The sequence below is a fragment of the Microtus oregoni genome, unplaced genomic scaffold (assembly GCF_018167655.1).
Source record: "Microtus oregoni isolate MIOR12 unplaced genomic scaffold, Mior012 000013F_ref0000133, whole genome shotgun sequence".
NCBI classification, from domain to species: domain Eukaryota; kingdom Metazoa; phylum Chordata; class Mammalia; order Rodentia; family Cricetidae; genus Microtus; species Microtus oregoni.
The window spans coordinates 42302932-42322824 of NW_024543072.1; the positions used below are offsets into that span (position 1 = coordinate 42302932).

At 42.7% G+C, this 19893-nt stretch overlaps 1 protein-coding gene across 2 annotated transcripts in view; it reads left to right on the forward strand.

Annotated features, from left to right (window-relative positions):
• Positions 1-19893, forward strand: part of Soat1 (sterol O-acyltransferase 1) — a 60888-nt gene extending 40995 nt beyond the window's left edge. For both annotated transcript variants that reach the window (XM_041662653.1, XM_041662654.1), the window contains 12 exons: positions 1242-1301; positions 3559-3666; positions 4642-4924; positions 5889-5967; positions 6606-6687; positions 7062-7107; positions 8566-8695; positions 10368-10465; positions 11858-11956; positions 14039-14174; positions 14811-14956; positions 16916-19893. In XM_041662653.1, coding sequence (XP_041518587.1) covers positions 1242-1301; positions 3559-3666; positions 4642-4924; positions 5889-5967; positions 6606-6687; positions 7062-7107; positions 8566-8695; positions 10368-10465; positions 11858-11956; positions 14039-14174; positions 14811-14956; positions 16916-16972 — 1324 coding nt within the window. In that variant the 3' untranslated portion in view covers positions 16973-19893. The remainder of the gene's footprint in view (positions 1-1241; positions 1302-3558; positions 3667-4641; positions 4925-5888; positions 5968-6605; positions 6688-7061; positions 7108-8565; positions 8696-10367; positions 10466-11857; positions 11957-14038; positions 14175-14810; positions 14957-16915) is intronic.

Consider the following 19893-nt stretch of genomic DNA (forward strand, 5'->3'; position numbering starts at 1 on the left):
ACTGACTCCCTGCAAGTTGTCCTCTGGTCTCTGTACACATGTGTGGTCTACCCTGCCCCAAATAAGACATTAACTAAAATGTTAAAAGTAAACAAGCATCAGGCAGTGTGGAGGACACATCAATAGCAGTGTGCAGTGTGGAGGGCGCATCAATAGCAGTGTGCATTGTGGAGGACATCAATAGCGGTGTGCAGTGTGGAGGACATCAATAGCAGTGTGCAGTGTGGAGGACATCAATAGCAGTGTGCAGTGTGGAGGACATCAATAGCAGTGTGCAGTGTGGAGGACATCAATAGCAGTGTGCAGTGTGGAGGACATCAATAGCAGTGTGCAGTGTGGAGGACGCATCAATAGCAGTGTGCAGTGTGGAGGACGCATCAATAGCAGTGTGCAGTGTGGAGGATGCATCAATAGCAGTGTGCAGTGTGGAGGACACATCAATAGCAGTGTGCAGTGTGGAGGATGCATCAATAGCAGTGTGCAGTGTGGAGGACATCAATAGCAGTGTGCAGTGTGGAGGACATCAATAGCAGTGTGCAGTGTGGAGGACATCAATAGCAGTGTGCAGTGTGGAGGGCGCATCAATAGCAGTGTGCATTGTGGAGGACATCAATAGCGGTGTGCATTGTGGAGGACATCAATAGCGGTGTGCAGTGTGGAGGACACATCAATAGTAGTGTGCAGTGTGGAGGATGCATCAATAGCAGTGTGCAGTGTGGAGGACATCAATAGCAGTGTGCAGTGTGGTGGTACATCACCTCGGGTCTTTCAGGATGGGTGGTTCAGGGTCTGCCTTACCATGGGCTAGAAATGGAATCTCTGGTGCTTCAGTTAGACATCTGGCATAGCTCCTACTTAAATAAGTATACATGCACCTACTCCACAGCACTGCCAGGAGTGGTGAGATAATGTGCATAAAACCCTCAACATAAGCCGGGTGGTGGTGGCGCACGCCTTTAATCCCAGCACTTGGGAGGCAGAGGCAGGCAGATCTCTGGGAGTTCGAGGCCAGACTGGTCTACAAGAGCTAGTTCCAGGACAGGCACCAAAGCTACAGAGAAACCCTGTCTCGAAAAACAAAAAAAACAAACAAAAAAAACCCCTCAACATAGTACTCTATTGGATGGGGAAAGGCAGGCAAGGAATGTTAGCCAGTACACTTGCTGGTAAGCACACTCTTGCTCCTGCGATTAAGCTTCTTATTGTTCTACTATCTATGTTTTAATTTTTTTCTTTTCCAGAGATCTAAGAGCACCTCCAGAACAAGGGAAGATCTTTATTTCAAGGCGGTCTCTGTTAGAGTGAGTTATTTTTGCTTTTGTTAATTATTAGTTTGATTTAGGAAGGAAAAACAGTCTTGATTTATAGACTTTCTGGTCTGTCTGTCTTTCTATCTAGTTTGTTTCGAGACCATATAAGTCATGAACGTTGATGTTTTTATGTTCCTTCTCGCCTATCTTCTAGTTCTCTTTCTGGCTTCTTTGGAAACGTTAGATATAAAAGCAGCTAACTATCTTTTGAGAGATTCTTTGAAATTGTGTTACACAGAATTGTTTATCAAGAGAGTTAGCAGAAGAGAATTTGGAGAGAATTTTGGATTTGCTGCTGTCTTAGGGTTTCTATTGCTGTGAAGAGACACCATGACCACAGCAACTCTTACAAGGTAAACACTTAGTTGGGGTGGCTTACAGTTTCAGAGTCCATTATCATCAAGGCGCAGCATGGCAGTGTGCAGGCAGACAGTGCTGGAGAAGTAGCCTTGTTCTGCATCTTGACATGCAGGCAACAGGAAATGAACTGAGACACTCATTGTGGCTTGAGCATATATGAGACCTCACAACCCTCTGCCTCAGAGACACTGCCTCCAACAAGGCCACGCCCACTCCAATAAAACCACGCCTCCTAATAGTGTCACTCCCATTGAGGGCCATTTTCTTTCAAACTACCACAACTGCCTTCTTAATGTGTGTGTGTTTTCCTTTGATTCTTGATAGTTTTCTTTTTAAAAACCCATGATAATCTAGTCTCTTTAAAATTTCATGCAATGAATGCATTGTACTGACTTAATTCATGAACCAAAGCAAAAGGTGCACTCTGGATGGGAGATGGCTGTTTCTTCTTTCCTGTTATTAGTCACTGATAAGTCCCCTACTTATTCAGGTATTCATTGGGATATTGATGAAGTTTACCAGCATTAGGAGAGAGCATTTGGTTGGTGAAAATTATGTCAGGTGCTGTGATGTGCCTTCCTTTAAAAATGAACCTTGTTTATGAAAACTTACTTTATAAGCCAAATTGGGGTGTGGTTCCTAACCTTGATATGAAGGACAGAGTTTTCTATATTCTGTTCATGTTGTCCTTTAAAGCAATTGGGCTGTGTTCTTTTTAAAATTTATAATCTGAGAAAAATGCAAGCTTTCCACAAAGAAGGAAGAGTCACTATTTAAACATTTTAACATAAGAGTTGCATTATTTAAAATTAATAAAATGAAGGGGGCTATAGTTCAGTGATAGAGTACTTACCTAGGCATGCATGAAACCCAGAGTTTAGGCCTCATTAATGAGAAGGGAGGAAAGGGAAAAACAAGGGAGGAGAGAAGTGTTATCAGTATACTTGAATTTAGCGGGTGGTGGTAGTGCATGACAGGCGGATCTCTGTGTGGTTTACAAGAGCTAGTTCTAGGACAGGCTCCAAAGCTAGAGTGAAACCCTGCCTTGAAAAACCATAAATAAACAAAGAGATAAATAAATAAATAAATAAATTAGACTTGAACTTAAAAAATAGAAATGTGACCAAAGAAATGGCTTAGCTGGGCTTTTGTTAGAGTTTGAAGAGCCATTATGCAGAGGCTTAAGAATATTTTAGATCCTTCAAAGTCATTTAGAAGCCGCACATACTTCCCATACAGAGCCAGTTGGATAGAGAAGATGCTGACTGAGGAAGAGTCACCCGGAGGGTTTTTCTGCTAAAAGGCAAACAGCCAGTCTGAAGGACTGCAGGCCAGCAGAAAGTAAACAGCGCTGGTTAAGGTTTAAGTTGGTGGGCGGTAGGTAGCTGGCTGCCATCGTCACAAAGGAACACAGACTTTGTAAAGTTTTAAAGCCGGCCTCTCGGCTCCAGAGACTTGGAATAGAGCCTGTGTCCCTCCTTTCTGGCTGCCCACGTTTGCCCACACAGAAAACAGCTCCCAGTGGGTTTCCTAGACGGAGACTGCTGCTCTGGGGTAGCCATGCTGTGTTCTGTGAATCAGTATCCTATTTTGGAAAGAAAGTTTAAGAACCCGCTTTTTTTTACCTTGATTGTATCATTTAATTTCTGTGTATTTCAGGTTCATACTGTGCTCTTTTGAGTTTTTAAAGTGATTTCTCAAAGAATAGATTGAACATCTTGTAAACTGCTTTAAAAAGTATCATTGTTGTGTGGTACTTTAAAATTAAATATAGATGATTAACTCATGATTTGCTTGACCTGCATTTGCAGTGAACTGTATTGTTGTGCGGTACTTTAAAATTAAATATAGATGATTAACTCATGATTTGCTTGACCTACATTTGCAGTGAACTGTTTGAAGTGGACCACATCAGAACAATCTACCACATGTTCATTGCTCTCCTCATCATCTTCATCCTCAGCACGCTTGTGGTAGATTACATTGATGAAGGAAGGTAAGACAGGCAGGCGGGTGTCTGGCCAGCGGATGTGTGAAATGACTATTCTCATTTGCTTAAAATAATTCCAGGACAGCTGCATTAGTGATGAGTTTCTTCTCCTAAAACTAAAAGAAAAAGTTTGGTCACTCATCAATGTCATCATCAATTTTTTTTCCTGAGGAAGTAGTCCAGCTAGACTCAGGTGTGCTATGTGGCTGAAGGTGACCTTGAACTCTTGATCTTCCTTTCCCCCAACCCTCCAAGTGCTTGGAAGACAGGTCTATACTGCTGCTCCTGGTCAACCATGCTGTAATTCTCAACAGCTGAACTGTACTCACGGCTCTTTTAAAATGCTTGCTTGCTCTCTTGTTCTCTCTCCTCTCTCTCTCTCTCTCTCCTCTCTCTCTCTCTCTCATATGCATGGTTACAAAAGGCCATTTTTGTGTAAGTATATAGTGTTCCTTGATCTTACTTTCCCCATATGGTAGCTGCCCACCTCTCTCTACTCCCTCCTCTTAGTCCCCTTTGTTTCCCAGTTTGCTTCTACTTTCCTATCATCTGCACATACACGATCTTTAGTGTCTAAAGTCTAGAACCCACAAATGATAGAAAACATGTAATATAAATAACTTTTTCTGAGGTTGACATAATTCCCTTAATAAGATTATGTCCAGTTGCACTTGTTTTCCTACAAATGATAAAACTTCATTCTTTAGATTGAAAAAAAAATTCATTGTGTATACATACCACGTTTCCTTACGTGTCCTCCATTGATGGACACTTAGTTTGGTCAGTAACCTAGCTGTTGTGAGCAGTGCAGTAATAAACACACGTGACATGTTGATACCCGTGACCTTGGTATGTGAATGTTGCAGTATTTATAAAAGTTGAAAGCTATGGGTGTATATGTGTGTGAGAGAGAGCATTTTAAGTTCTGTACGTTCATTGCGTATCAATCATTCACTTCTTTTTACTTTTCTCCCTCCACAGGCTGGTACTTGAGTTCAATCTCCTGGCCTACGCCTTTGGCAAACTGCCTACTGTTATTTGGACTTGGTGGTCCATGTTCCTGTCTACACTCTCAATCCCCTATTTTCTGTTCCAACATTGGGCCCATGGCTACAGCAAGAGTTCTCATCCACTGATCTATTCCCTTGTCCACGGCTTTTTCTTCTTAGTCTTTCAGCTCGGAATCCTAGGTTTTATCCCAACATATGTTGTGCTAGCGTATACACTGCCTCCAGCCTCCCGGTTCATTGTTATACTTGAGCAGGTAAGGATTTGAGTGGCACTCGGAATGAAGCTATGCCTACTTAACTAAGAACAACAATGATCTAGTACTGGTGCTGTTATTAACTGATGCGAGCACTGGATATGTGTTTATATGTATCTAATACCATTATCTGTGGAATTGAAGGGATTTTGAGTCAGGGGCTCATGTATATCCAATTAACTTCTAATTTTCCTGCCATCTGCTCCCAAATCCTGGGATTGCAGGTATGCCGCCAATTCTTTAGAATTGAAGTGTTTACCTGGGTCATATCATTTTAAAGAATTTGTTCTACTTCAGTTATCTGGAGCTGAAATAAGTTATATGGAACTATTTTTGAAAAAAGTTTTGAAATATTTTTTTGTAAAAGTTTTTGGATGAAGTGCTGAACTCATCATGTCCTCATGTAGCTACTCTTGTTGAAATGAGACATACATTTTAATTTGTTTGTCCTACACTCCGGGGGGTTTCTGTCTTGTGTTGACCAATGGAAAGGAACATCGTTTGAGCTTTTCCTTTGCAGTGCCAGGAGAGAGTCAGGCAGGACCTCCACCACTGAGCTACACTCAGCCCTTGAACAGACTTTTTCCTTTGTGGTTTTCTCATGACAGGGTTTCTTTGTGAAACAGTCCCGGCTGTTCTGGAACTCACTCTGTAGACCAGGCTGGCCTTGAACTCACAGAAACCCACCTGCCTCTGCCTCTTCAAGTGCTGGGTTTAAAGGCGTGCGCCACCACTGCCCAGCCCTTGAACAATTTTTAACTTCTCAATATTATATTTTTTAATAAGCAAGACTTCTGTTAGGTACAAAATAATTGAAGAGATTATATATCTTTCTCTGCAAGGTTTTTTTTTTCCCCCTTTATAAAGGCTAACGAGTTGGTATGTGCAAATTTAAGTTTTGTGTGAATGTTACCCAGTGCAGTTTTGGACAGTGCTGGAATTGATTGCCCCTCTCCTTTGGCAGATCCGTTTGGTAATGAAGGCCCACTCATTCGTCAGAGAGAATGTGCCGAGAGTACTCAATGCAGCCAAGGAGAAATCAAGTATGTAACTCTTCACCTAAAAGGACTATTGATGGGATATTTCATCTTTTTGCATGCTGGAATGACATTGTATTCTGTAGAGAGTATATTTTATTCTGTGCATGGGATCCATATTGATTTAGAAGACTCATTAGTTCCTGTTTTGTTTTGTCCCTTTATCTACAATGCAAAAAATGTATCTTTAGACTCCTGTAAATGGAATGTTCATAGCCTCACTCCACCTGTGTCTGCAAATTGTAGCTTCCCTCTGTTTTTATCGTAGTCACTGTAATGGCTTAAAGAGATTGGCAGTACCGGGTTATAGCATGAATAACAAGTCCTTTAATAGACCAGGAAGAAAAACAGGAGCCAGGAGGTCATGCTGTTCTTCTCAGCTCTTCTTCTCTTATTCCTTCTTGTTTTCTTCCTCCTCCTCTTGCTCCTGCTCCTCCTAACCCCCTACCCCACCTCCAAGAGGGTTTCTCTGTGCAGTCCTGGCTGGCCTTAACTTACAGATGTTCATCTGCCTCTGACTCCCAAATGTGAGTGCTGGGATTAAAGGCATGCACCACCACTGCCTGGCCAGCCCTGTTCTTGCTTTCTTTTTCGGTTCTTCTAGTTTGCTGGGAGAAGTCAAAGATCTTGTAATCCTTTTTTAGGCACAGTTCCAGTACCCACAGTCAACCAGTACCTGTACTTCCTGTTTGCTCCTACACTTATTTACCGCGACAGCTATCCGAGGTAACCTTGGGGGAGATGTGCGGGAGCCCAGGGGTGCTCCAAGTGAAGGGACAGCTTTGGAGGAGGGCAGTTCATACAGGGCTATAGAGAGTACTGAATGCCTTCATTGGTCATTCTAGCGGCTGGTTCTAATTCTTGATAGAATTATGTAATTTTGTTATGGTTTTGGTGTTAAGTTTTTGGTGGTGGGGGGTTGGAGATCAAATTCAAGGCTTTGTGGCCTGTTAAGCTCACACTGTCCTGCTAAGCTATTCCATTATTCCATAAATGATTCTGTGTAGAAAAACATCGTTAGGTTATTTACATTGTAGATAAAGGGCAGAATAGAAATAGTTCATTGCTTATTACAGAGAACCCGGTTTTCTTCTTTTCAGGACCCCTACTGTAAGATGGGGTTACGTTGCTACACAGTTTTTGCAGGTAACTTTTTAAGAACTGCTTAACATGATGATTGGTACATTTTATTTTTTATGATTTTTATTTATTAAAAATGGGCCTTTTAAAAAAGTATATGCTTTATTTTATGGTCATTGTTGTTTTGTCTACATGTATATCTGTGTGAGGGTGTCAGAAATCTTGACACTGGAGTTACAGACAAGTGTGAGCTGCCATGTGGGTGCTGGGGATTGAACCTGGGTCCTGGAAGAGCAGCCAGTGCTCTTAACTGCTGAGCTATCTGTTCAGTCCCATAAATCTTTTTGAGATGGGATTTCTCTATTATGTAGCTCTGACTGTCCTGGAACACTCTGTATAGACCAGGCTGACCTCGAATTCACAGAGGTCTCCCGGCTTTTGCCTCCCAAGTGCTGGATTAAAGGCGTGGTCATTATGGCTGACCCTTTTTTTAAAAATAAATAAATAAAAATAAAAAAATCTATTTAAAATGTTGAGCCAGGGGTAGTGACTCATGCATTTGACCTTAATACTTGGAGGAGGAGTTTTGAATTCTGTAATCAACCAGGACTTGACTATAGTGACTACCTGTCTCCAAAACCTAAAGGTGGCAAAGCATGTCATAAGCACTTCAGGAATGTGCTCTGTTAAGGCTAAACCTTTCAAGCTATCCCAATGCAGGCAATGTGTGTGCTTTGCCCATTAAAGGAGAGTATTTAAATTAAGGTAATTTTGTTTGGTTATTTTAGTAAGAACCTAGATAGATTTCCTTTTCCCTTTTCTGGGTGGTGTTGTATGCATGGGGGTTTGCTTTGAACCCCCCATTTCTTCCTCACTCATTTTGAGAACCATAAATCCCAGAAACTACCATTTTAAATTCTATTTAAGCCAAATACTCAGCTGTAAAATGAGTTATTTTATTGCAGACTTCATAAACAGGTTCTTTTTTTTTTTTTAAAGGATACATTTTACACATTTTTTTAAAGGTTTATTTATTAAGCATACAATGTACTGCTGGCAAGGAAGGTCTCATTACAGATGGTTGTGAGCCACCATGTGGTTGCTGGGAATCGAACTCGGGACCTCTGGAAGAGCAGCTAGTGCCCTTACCCTCTGAGCCATCTCTCCAGCCCCCCATAAACAGGTTCTTCATAGTCTTCTAAAAATGCGATTTGGGTCAGGTGTGGTAACATGTGTCTATAAACTCAGTACTCAGGATGCTGAGGCAGAAGGATTGTTGAGTTTGAATCCAGCTTGAGCTACATAGCAAGATGTGATCTAAAAAGAAGTAATTTAGTAAATTATTAGGAAAAGTCATGGTGGAAATGAGGCTTGAGTATCTCTCTGAAGGAGTGGGGCTATCCTCTATATACTGGGGTTTAATGAAATATGTGTAAGCATTAGTTGTATGTGTATTTCCTTTGGAGGAAGACATGTCCTCCTTCTTTTTATGAAGCCGTCATTGTTTTCTTTGTTGTGTTCCAGGTTTTTGGCTGCCTGTTTTATGTATACTACATCTTTGAGAGACTCTGCGCCCCATTGTTCCGGAATATTAAACAGGAGCCCTTCAGCGCTCGTGTTCTGGTCCTGTGTGTATTTAACTCCATCTTGCCAGGTAACCTGGGCGCTCCTTAATTTGTCCATCCACATATATAGTCAGGAAGACAGCAGGAAGCTGCCCTCTAGGTACCTTCAGTTCCCTGCTTTTTCCTGTGAACTTAGCTCCAATAAACCCTCCCACCACTTCTTCATCTGCTCCAGAAGTGAAAAGCCCTCCTGCTTTCTCTTCTCACTTCAGTCTGCTTCCTCCGGCAGTGTTATGTCCACATTTATGTGTTTCCTCTTCTCTTTGGTTCTCTATAATCTCTACTCTCACCTGGCCACCAAATGCCCAAACCTAAAGTCGCCAGTAACCTCTTGATAGGTGGTTTAGCTGTTTTCCAGACTGACCTCTAGGAGACACAGGTTGCACTGGCCACATTTTGAAGTCTCAGTTGGCCACTTTCTTATCTTTCTTCTTTTCATCACGCCTTGTCTCTTTGTTTCATTCGCTCCATGTACTTTTTTCTGGTAACATGCAGGTTCCCACTGTGCCAGTGCCGAGGACTCAGCTATCGACACACAAACTCTGTACTTCAGGGAGCTTGCGCTTCAGAGCTTCTTTGACTTAGCCTGGTCTCTGCTTACTACTGATGTCACCATCTCCCTTTCCTGTCTTTTAGATGTCCCTAGACAAGGATACACACACACACACACACACACACACACACACACACACACACACACACAAACTTACCTCACTTGACTGCAAACTCCTTGAGATTAAGGATCGTATTTTAAGATTATTTATGTATTTTTATTTTTTGCATGTTAGTTTTGTCTGAATGTATGAGTACCATGTGCTTGCAGTAGCTTTGGAGACCAGAAGAGGGTATCGAATTCCCTGAGACTGGAGTCGCAGACAGTAGTGAGCTACCACATGGGTTCAGGAACCTCTGGAAGAGCAGTCTCTGCTCTTAACCACTGAGATCTTTCCAGCCCCAAGGATCATATTTTAAAGCCACTTTTAGTTTATCCTGTCTTGTCCAGCAAACACTGTATGAATCTTTTTTGAATGAAATAGGTGGGCATGCAATGAGTATTTCCCAGTACTGTGTGAAAGTACCATGTACATAGAACAGTCTGGGGGCTTTGTTTCTCGTGTTAGAGATGACTTTCAGCATTGGGCACTGGAAATATGCTGGAGAATAAAAAAAAAAAATACTGTCTGAAGAAAAGTGATGGGAAGGATTTTTGACAGAAGGACAGATAGAAAGACCTGGGAAGGATGTTTGGACAGAAGGACAGATAAAAAGACCTGGGAAGGATGTTTGGACAGAAGGACAGATAGAAAGGCCTGGGAAGGATTTTGGACAGAAGGACAGATAGAAAGGCCTGGGATATCTTGGAATGTCAGAAGTCCTGTTGTAGGTGGTGTTTGCACCCAGGGAGAGTTAAAAGGTCTTGGGTACCAAGTTCAGCTATATGTCCAGGCATTTCTTTAAAATAGGCTGGAATCACCTATTTTCTGTCAAAATAACATAGAAATAAATTATCATTTTTAAAAAGTAAAACAACAGAACCCCTAGCTTTCCAAAGTGTACTACTATATCACCTCTGGAGTGGGTGACCTGGATACCAGCAGGCTTTGTGGCAGCATCCCAGGTAAAAATACACTGGTGTGTTGTTCATGATGGCTGGCTGTAAGCTGTTCAGAAGACTCTTCAGATTGTCGCTCTTGTTTTCAGGGGTGCTGATGCTGTTCCTTACGTTTTTTGCCTTTTTGCACTGCTGGCTCAATGCCTTTGCTGAGATGTTACGCTTTGGTGACAGGATGTTTTATAAGGTATTATATACTTGCTCTCATCTTCTCATGTTATGTTTTCTCTCTAATATCTGTATTTAAAACAGGATTCCTCTGTGTAGCTGTGACTGTCCTGGAAGTCACTGTGTAGACCAGGCTGACCTTGAACTCATAGAGATCTGTGCCTCTGCCTCTGCCTCTGCCTCCTGAGTATTGGGATTAATGGCATGCACCACCATTCTTGGCATTTCTAATCAATTAGAAAAAGAAATTATTGGGATTGGGGGTCAGGGCACACATGAACCACGAATGCATGTGTGTTTGAGTCGTGCTGCCAGGCTTGGCCTCCTGAGCTAGCCTGCCTGCTGTCACGTTCCGTTTATTTCCATATTGCTAAGTCTTGAGCTTTGTTGACAGTATTACCAGCTTTTTGACACAAATTTCATGAGATAATTTTGTTCTCCTAGTCTCCCCAATGTTAAGTCTGAAATTCTGATACATGTATAGTTAGAGTAACCTACTGACACCTGTTCCCTCTGGATAGCAAGTGATTGCTGTTACATACTCATCAACTCAGCACTCAGGAGGCTGAAGCAGGAGGATTACCACAAATCCCAGGCCAGCCTGGGCTATAGTAGAGTAAAAGCTTGTCTTGGCCTTTCTTCTTCCCAACCCCACAAAGAACATATGGCCTCTGTTGGCTCCTGTGAGTACTGGTGATTGCGGTAGGGCGTTATGCCATCTCCTCACTGGGCCTTTTAAATGGCTGCTGGATTTTATGAAGTGGCCTCAGCAGGTTAGCCCATTTAAAACTGCTGAGTGGTTCCCAAGGGAAATAAATGGCTTCCTTCATTTCCAAAGATGTTATTTCTGCTTCAAATGGTATTAGACTTCTAAAGCTGGCCATGTCACGTTCTGACTTCATCTCCACCACTCCTTTCTCAAAGACAATAAATGTGGATGGCAGATTTGGATGTCTGATTCTATTAATGTCTTACCTTCAAATTGGGAGCAAGAAATACAAAGGGACATTAGAAACCACCACCTCACTCCCTTCATAATTAAACGTTTCCTGGTCCCAGTCAGCCTGTTCACATGCGTGCTCAGTTCTCTTATGTTTAACAAGGTAGAGAGGAAGTTTACTGATGGCTGCGGAGGCAAACATTAGATATAAATGGTGTGTGTTATGTATTCCATCATAACATACTTGATAATGAGACAAAATGCCCTCAGAGTCTTAAGCCATGTTTAGCTCTAACATACATTAGTATTGACTACTAACTGCTCAAATGCCTTTTGAGATTCTAGCATCAGTGTGTGGGCTAACACTTTTATCATAATGACGACCTTCAGGCATTTTGTCAGGCAATACTCTTTGGAAATGGCCAGGGCATTAGCTGTGTGTGTGACTTCATACCTTTCCTTTTCTCTCAGGACTGGTGGAACTCTACGTCATACTCCAACTACTACAGGACCTGGAACGTGGTGGTCCACGACTGGCTCTACTACTATGCATACAAGGACCTGCTCTGGGTAAACAGCAAGACCTCGTTGATGTTATGTAAGAAGTGGGGGTTCTGAGGGGCCTGGAGAGATGGCTCAGTGGTTGCTGTGAGTGCTTGCTGCTCTTGCAGGGAACAGAACCCACACTGGGCAACTTAAAACCACATGCAACTGCAGTTCCAGGGGATTGGATAACTTCCTCTGGCCTCTGCATTATCTGCATGCATGTGGCCTATGCATATACACATAAAAATACAAGAAGTTAATCTTTATGAAAAAGTCCAGCATGGTGGCACACACCTCCCAGCACTTGGGAGGCAGAGGCAGCTGGATCTCTCTCTGAGTTCAAGGCCAGGCTGGTCTGTTGACTGAGTTTTCTGTCCCACCTGGTCCTGTAGCCTTTCAGTCTCAAAGGAACACACAGAAGTCTACATTAATTATAAACTGATTGGCCTATTAGCTCAGGCTTCTTAATTACTCTTGTAACTTACATTAGCTCATAATTCTTGTCTGTTAGCCACATGGCTTGGTACCTTTTATCAGGGAGGTGTTCACATCTTGCTTCCTCTGTGATGACAGCATACTGAACCTTTCCTCTTCCCAGAATTCTCCTATTCTGGTCACCCTGCCTATACTTCCTGCCTGGCTACTGGCCAATCAGCATTTTATTAAAAACAATACAAGACCATTGCCTCGCAGCACTGGTCTACATCCTAAGGGCTACACAGTAAGACCCTCTCTCAAAACAAAGTGGAAAAGCTAGCCAAGCAAGCATGAAAGAATTGTGTTTAAATAGTGTTGCACAATTGGGAAAAGATGTGTTTAATCGCCACTGAAGAAGGTGTCATAATTTCTTTTCCATTTTCTTAAAGTTTCCACAAAGAAGAACCTATGTTCTGTGAATGTTACTGAGCACGGAAACTGTTATGTATATCACTAGGACAACATCATGCTTTTCTCTGGACTTCGCTACCTGGCTACAGAGTTACAATTCTTAGAAATCTGTGTAGGAAGCCTGGAGGTAGTGGTGCATGCCTTTAATCCCAGCACTCCAGAGGTAGAGGCAGGCCGCAGGTGGATCTCTGTGAGTTCAAGGCCAGCCTGGTCTACTAGAGCTAGTTCCAGGACAGGCTCCAAAGCCAAAGAGAAACCCTGTCTCAAAAAACCAGAAAGAAAAGAAAAAGAAAAAAAAAAAAGGTAATCTGTGTAGGAACTGAAGTGATCCGCCTACCAAGGACCTTTCGGAATCTCATTGTCCACAAATAATCTTCTAGCTAACCCCCCTCCCTCACCCCCAATGGCATTCTCTTACTCCTCACCTGTGCCCCCCTTCTCCCTTTGTAGACCAGCAAATATCCCCTCTCCTCAGCCCACCACACCCACTTTCACTTGGATTTGTTTGTTAAAAGTAGAGAGCTACTGTGAATTTTATCCCTTCAACCAGAGACTATTATATAAGCCGTGTTTTGGAGCATAATGTACTCAGAGTAACTAAGTATAGCTTGTACTTCTCGTTAACACTGACTCTGAAGCAATTCTCATTCATTGTTAAGCAAGAGTGTGTCATCTGCCTCAGTGACTGATGGCTAAGGAAACAGGCATGTGTCAGACTGAGTTCTCTCACTCACTCATATTGAAGTCCCATGTTGGGCTGAGGCAAGTCTTTTTTTTTTTTTTTTTTTTAAATCTTCGTTCTGGAAGGGGTGCTTGCCCAGTGTTTTATACAGTGTCCGTCTGACAGATGAAATTTGAACCTGGTATGGTCACGTGAGCACTTGGAAGGTGGAGGCAAAATGATCAAGAGTTCAAGACTAGCCTGCAGTACACGAACCTGGCTCAACAGTGTTTCTCGAGCTTTTCAGAATAGCATCACAACCTGGAGACCAGGCCCTCAACTCATGAGCCTTTAGGCAACACTTCATATCCAAACTAGAACATTGAGCATGTTTTTGTAATTATTTTTAATAGATTTGGATTAACCTAAGGTATAGGCTTAGAAATTCAAATATAACTAAGTAGGTGCCTTTAGTGCGTGGTAATCATCTCTTATCGTTCATGCTTACTGTTTATTTTTGAAGTTACTAACTCTTGGATATTTTCTTTGTACCTTAGTTTTTCTCGAAGAGGTTCAAGTCTGCCGCCATGTTGGCTGTCTTCGCCTTGTCTGCGGTCGTGCATGAATACGCCCTTGCTGTCTGCTTGAGCTATTTCTACCCAGTGCTCTTTGTCCTCTTCATGTTCTTTGGAAGTGAGTGATGTGGCCCGCTGTGGGTACTGGCTGCTGCACTAACAGAGACAGCGAAATGGGAAGGAAACTATGACGTCACTTTAGAGAAGCTAGGCAGCCTGTTAGCCAGGGTCAGAACACTGATGGAGTAATTCAGTGCAGTTGTGTCTGCAGGTGTTTACACACTGGAGGGAGGGTGCGAAATAGGTGGCCTGTTGGGGACCAATCACAAACACTGTCACTGTGCAACTCCTGAAAACAGTTTCATGTTTGAGTGTCTGGAGTGGAATCCTTAAGATTCCTGGCATGAGGCCAGCATTGGTGGTACACACCTTTAATCCCAGCACTTGGGAGGCAGAGACAAGCAGATCTTTGTGAGTTTGAGGCCAACTTGATCTACAGAACAAGATCCAGAACAGGCTCTAAAGCTATAGAGAAACTCTGTCTCAAAAAAAAAAAACAAACCAAAAAACTCCATGAAATGTATTTTTCATGTGTTCTTAGTTGAGCATCATTTACTTGTAGAGTAAGTGAGCAGGATGAAAGATGCCTATGAATGATTGGTACTCACTGCTGGCAGTCAGCCGCAGGTCTGTATCTGAGCCCTAATCCCTGGTGGACTGTTTTGATAACTGTATTTTCTCTTTCTAACTTCAGTGGCTTTTAACTTCATTGTCAACGACAGCCGCAAAAGGCCGATCTGGAACATTATGGTATGGGCTTCTCTTTTCCTGGGCCATGGAGTCATTCTGTGCTTCTATTCTCAAGAATGGTATGCCCGCCAGCACTGTCCTCTGAAGAATGTGAGTTGCTTGTCCAGCTTGGATGTCACCCCTGATGTAAGGGGGATGGGGCTGGGGAGTGGTATTAGTTACTCCTGATGTAAGGGGGTGTGGTATTAGTCACCCCTGATGTAAGGGGGTGGTATTAGTTATCCCCTGATGCAAGAGGGGGTGGTATTAGTCACCCTTGATGTAAGGGGGTGGTATTAGTTATCCCCTGATGTAAGGGGCACATACTACAAAGGGTGTGTGGTAGTGGAGAGCATGAGGCTGAGTCGAAAGGAGGGAGGCAGAACATGAGCATCCATTACCTGTAGTAATAGGGGCGGCGGCGGGGCTGCGTCCCCAACACCCCAGCTGCCTGCTCGGCTAGCTTATGCCCCAAAATAATTACACAAACACTGTATTCTTTTAAGCATTGCTTGGCCCTTTAGCTCTAGCACTTACAGGCTAATTCTCACATCCCGATCAACCCATCTCTAATAATCTGTGAGAACCGGTCTTACCGGGAAGATTCTAGCCTAGTCCATCCTGGGTCGGAGCTTCATGCCGGGAGCGGGGCATGGCGTCTCTCTCAGGCGTCTGCTCCCAAGAGGAGAGCTGCTGAGTCTCTGAGCTCACTTCCTCTTCCTCCCAGTATCCTGTTCTGTTTACTCCTCCCACCTATCTTCTAACCAATAAAATGGGCCAAGGCAGTTCCTTTATTAGCCAATGACCTTCCTCCATCAATTACCTCCCAGTCTGACTGTTCCCTTGAACAGCTCATTCCTTTGCCTTTCCTCATTTAGCTCCCTGGTTCTTCATTTTCTTCTTTCTTTACCTCGCTGTGATTTTGTATCTCCAGACTTTTCCCAAGGACACATGCATCCTTCATCTGAAACAGGGATATTTTTTTATCTCTGTCCCTCCAAAAGTTATAAGCTCTTCTAAAGAATGTCAGACAACACTGATGTCTGGGACTGGATTTCCTTTGATTTTACCAATCTCTTCATTCTTTTCCCTATAGTTAGTTCAGGTTTTGTTTTTTAGCCTATAGGTGACTAACTCTATTTGCATGTGGCTGAGATTCCCTCTTGATATGTCTTTCCTGGGTATTTCTCCCAGGAACCGTAACTGAGCGCAGATACCCACACCGAGTTAAGAGTCTTCCATGCACCTCTGCATATGCTGTCTTCTGTCACACAGCCCTATTCTTCCTCCTCACTTCCTGTTGAGGCCTCTGCCCTGTCATGCTGTTCTTTATACTTTACACTCAGGTCCCACAGGTCAGATTTTATTCCTCTACTGAGATTCAGTTTGGATGCTGTACTTGCCATGGAAACTATGAACTCTTGTTCCATCTTCCCTGTTTGGAACTTGTAAAGTACTTGATATTGAAGTGGATCACTAATTTAAGACCCCATGTTTTAGTCATATGCTCATGCTTTATTATCCTAATCCTACCTCTAGTGATAGATTTTATTTATTTTTTTTAAAATATTTATTTATTTATTTATTATGTATACAATGTTCTGTATGCCTGCAGGCCAGAAGAGGGCGCCAGATCTCTTTACAGATGGCTGTGAGCCACCATGTGGTTGCTGGGAATTGAACTCAGGACCTTTGGAAGAGCAGGCAATGCTCTTAACCACTGAGCCATCTCTCTAGCCCTAGTGATAGATTTTAAACTGAAACTGAATTTTGCTAAAATAAGGTATCAGGATGTTATGAGACACGGTGCCTCCTTACCATATGATCCATGGTCTATGGAGTGGAGTGGACTCTTTACAGAAATTCTCAGTTGAATTAATTGGCGCCATTGATAGAAAACATCTCAACATCTTTTGAAACAGGGAGCTTCTCAACCCTTAAAGGGCAGTGAAGTGCGGGGGCAGTTTAAAGAGGTCAATGTGTAGCATCCAGCTGTCACCTGCCCCAGACCTCGTTCACATGAACTGTGGTCATAAGTGAACCATTCTGCTGTTGCTTCTCCCATTTTAGCCCACATTTCTGGATTATGTCCGGCCGCGTTCCTGGACTTGTCGGTACGTGTTTTAGAAGCCTGGACTCTGCCTCCGTTCTTGCCAGCGAGGAATGGATATTCTTCCTGCTCCCCGGCCCGTCGTCGTCAGCGGTCACTGCATATTTCTTTCCACGTTGTTTGGACCGCTCCAGCCTCTCCTGATGACTGACCTGAAACTGGCCTTGAGTCACTTCGTGGTTTTTTTCGGTTTGTTTCCTTTTGGGGAGATGGAGGACCAATAGCTGAGGTCGTGCGGGGTTATGTCAGCTCAGGCTTTGGTAGTTTTTTCTGTTTATTTCCTTGATTCTGTCCAACCAGAGACTAAACACATCTTGGCCATGAATTAGCCAAAAACACTTAGGAAGAAATCATTTCAGTGCCTCTGGCTTTGAAGGTTTTTTTTTTCTATCATGCACACTATTAGGAGGTCAGCTAGTTAACTGTGCAATTGGGAAGAAATAAATGTTATTTCTAATAGAAAGAGAGAAAACACCTATTTCCCAAAGATAATCTTGATATGCTTTCTGCTCACATCTTTTGTTGCCTTTGACTTTGCTTTGTCTCTGTGCTGGGAATAGAATCCAGGGCCTTGCCCAGGGCAGCACACTGAGCCACACCCCAGCCCCCATGTTGTATTTTTCTGAAAGTTCTGGTCTACTCTTTTTTTTTTTTTCTGTATAAACTTTGATTTTGTTTTTGAAAAAATTAGCAGTCTTTCACCTTCAATGCTGGTACAAATTTAAGGGTCCAAAGTATGAAGGGAAAATATATTTCCTTTCAAAACTTGAGAAGTCATTTTAAAACAGATTCAATGACCTGGCCATGTGTTTTATTTATGCTTTCAGAAGTTTTGTAGGAGATTTTATTGATGTTGTTTTTTTTCTTTCTTTCTTTTTAGAGGTAAGGTCTTGCTATATAGCCCAGGTTAGTCTTGAACTTGCTATGTAGCCCAGGCTGGTCTTGAACTTACTCTGTAGTCTAGCTGACCTTGAATCCCTGTCCTCCTGCTCCCAAGTGCTAGGATCGAAGAAGATACCACCATGCCTAAAGATTTTTCTTTAACTGTTAAGTTGTTTAGAAGTATTCTTTTGGTACAGTTGCTTTCTTGTCTAATAACTAGGAACTTTCCTTGTTGTATAGACTAGTGAGTCCATAATGGAAGTATTAATCTCTCTATTAATACTAAATGTCTACTAAGGATCCAGAAGCTGGCTTCTGAAGCATCTGTCCCATCATTATACTTTAACAGTATATTTTTAGATTAAATAAATTGCTGTATGATCATTTGTAAGGACATGTACTCGTTATGTGACATTTCCACGTTCTGCAGTGCCCATTCCTGGTGTAGCGGAAGGACCCACTGTGCTTGTGTGCATGGGTATTGTGTGTGAGGACTGCACATTGGAAGGCGTGTCACAGAACTGCAGTTCAGCCTCCTGCCCAAAGAAATGAGCCTTAGAAGGTGCTAGCACATGGATTGTTCACGGCACAGCCGTTTGAGTCTTTGCTGGTATCCTGGCAACTCTCTGTACAGTTTTGTGAAGTGTTTTCAGAGTGGTTTTAAAAATCATTTTGAGTCTCACAAAAAGATGATGGAGAGTTCCTTGATGATCACTCTTGATGTGGGCCACGTGTATGTCTCCTGCTTCTGCACCTGCTGTGTTCAGAGGCTGGCTCTGAATTCAGCTCTACCTTCAGCAGACTCAGTTTCTTTCTGTTCCCAAACGAGTGGTCAGTATTGTCCCAGAGTCATTACCCCCTGAATCATACGCTGTGAATGGAGCCTACTAAGTTCTGGCCTGTGTCTTAAAGAGTGAAGTGAGCCAGTCACTCTCTCAATTTTTCTTTCTTATTTTGTTTTGTTTTGTGTTTTGAGACAGCGTTTTTCTGCGTAACAGCTCTTGCTGTCCTGGAACTCACTCTGTAGACCAGGCTGGATTTGAACTCGCAGAGATCCACCTGCCTCTGTCTCCCAAGTGTTGGGATTAAAGGCGTGCGCCACTACTGGATAAACTAAGTCTCTTCTATGTGTAATTGCATTTTGAATGTAATGAGAGAACAGAAATGGTCTGAAAGTTGCTCATAAACTAAGTCTTCTGCAGCAAGGGGATGGGATTTCAGGGTGCCCCATTCTGGGAAGTGCTGTGTGCGCATTTTCAGAAAAGAGTGTTACTCTGTAGCAGTATTGAAGTTTGCAATTGTTGAACCAGTCAGGGTTGCTCTTCCCCCCTCACCCACTCTTTTTGAGACAAGGTCTTTTTCTGCAGCCCAAGCTGTGATGGACCTCATATGCCCCTGCCTCAGTCTCCTCAGGTGCCGGAGTTTACAAGCATGTGCTGCCACACCCAACAAGGCCTTTCCTTAGGGATGTGTTTCCTACCAAGATTTTAGGTGATCAGCATGTGTGTAGGACTGCAAACCACTTAGAACTGTAAGATTGTCTTAAACTTCAAAAGTCCTTGAGGAGGCGGGTGCTCTGAAAGAAGATTGGCTTGGCAGCCATGTGGCCACTTTGTTGGTTGCCTTAGCAGGACCCTTGTCTTCAGATTACTGTATGAACCCTTTAAAAAGAAAATAAAACCCAGACTTCTTGCTAATGGTGTGTTCCAAGCAGGTTCCTTTATTGTGCCAATGGGTGGAAACTGTTCTCAGTTCAGAATGAGACTGTCTACAAAATAAGGGATGTATTTATTTCCTCGAAGCTTGAATTAAATGACCATTAAGTGACCATACAAGAGAACCACTTTATAAGCAATTTCAACTTTGCATTTAGATGTCTGTTTTCGTCTTTTCCTACCTCTGTATTGGATGTTTTTATTCTCAATCCTAGATAGAGGGGGAGGGGTAAGTTTAGTTTTTTGTTTTGTTTTTTTTAGGTGGTGGATTAATATATTAAAGTTGCCTGGATAATGTTATTTGCCTCATGTTAAAATTTAAGTAAAACATCAAGACCTTG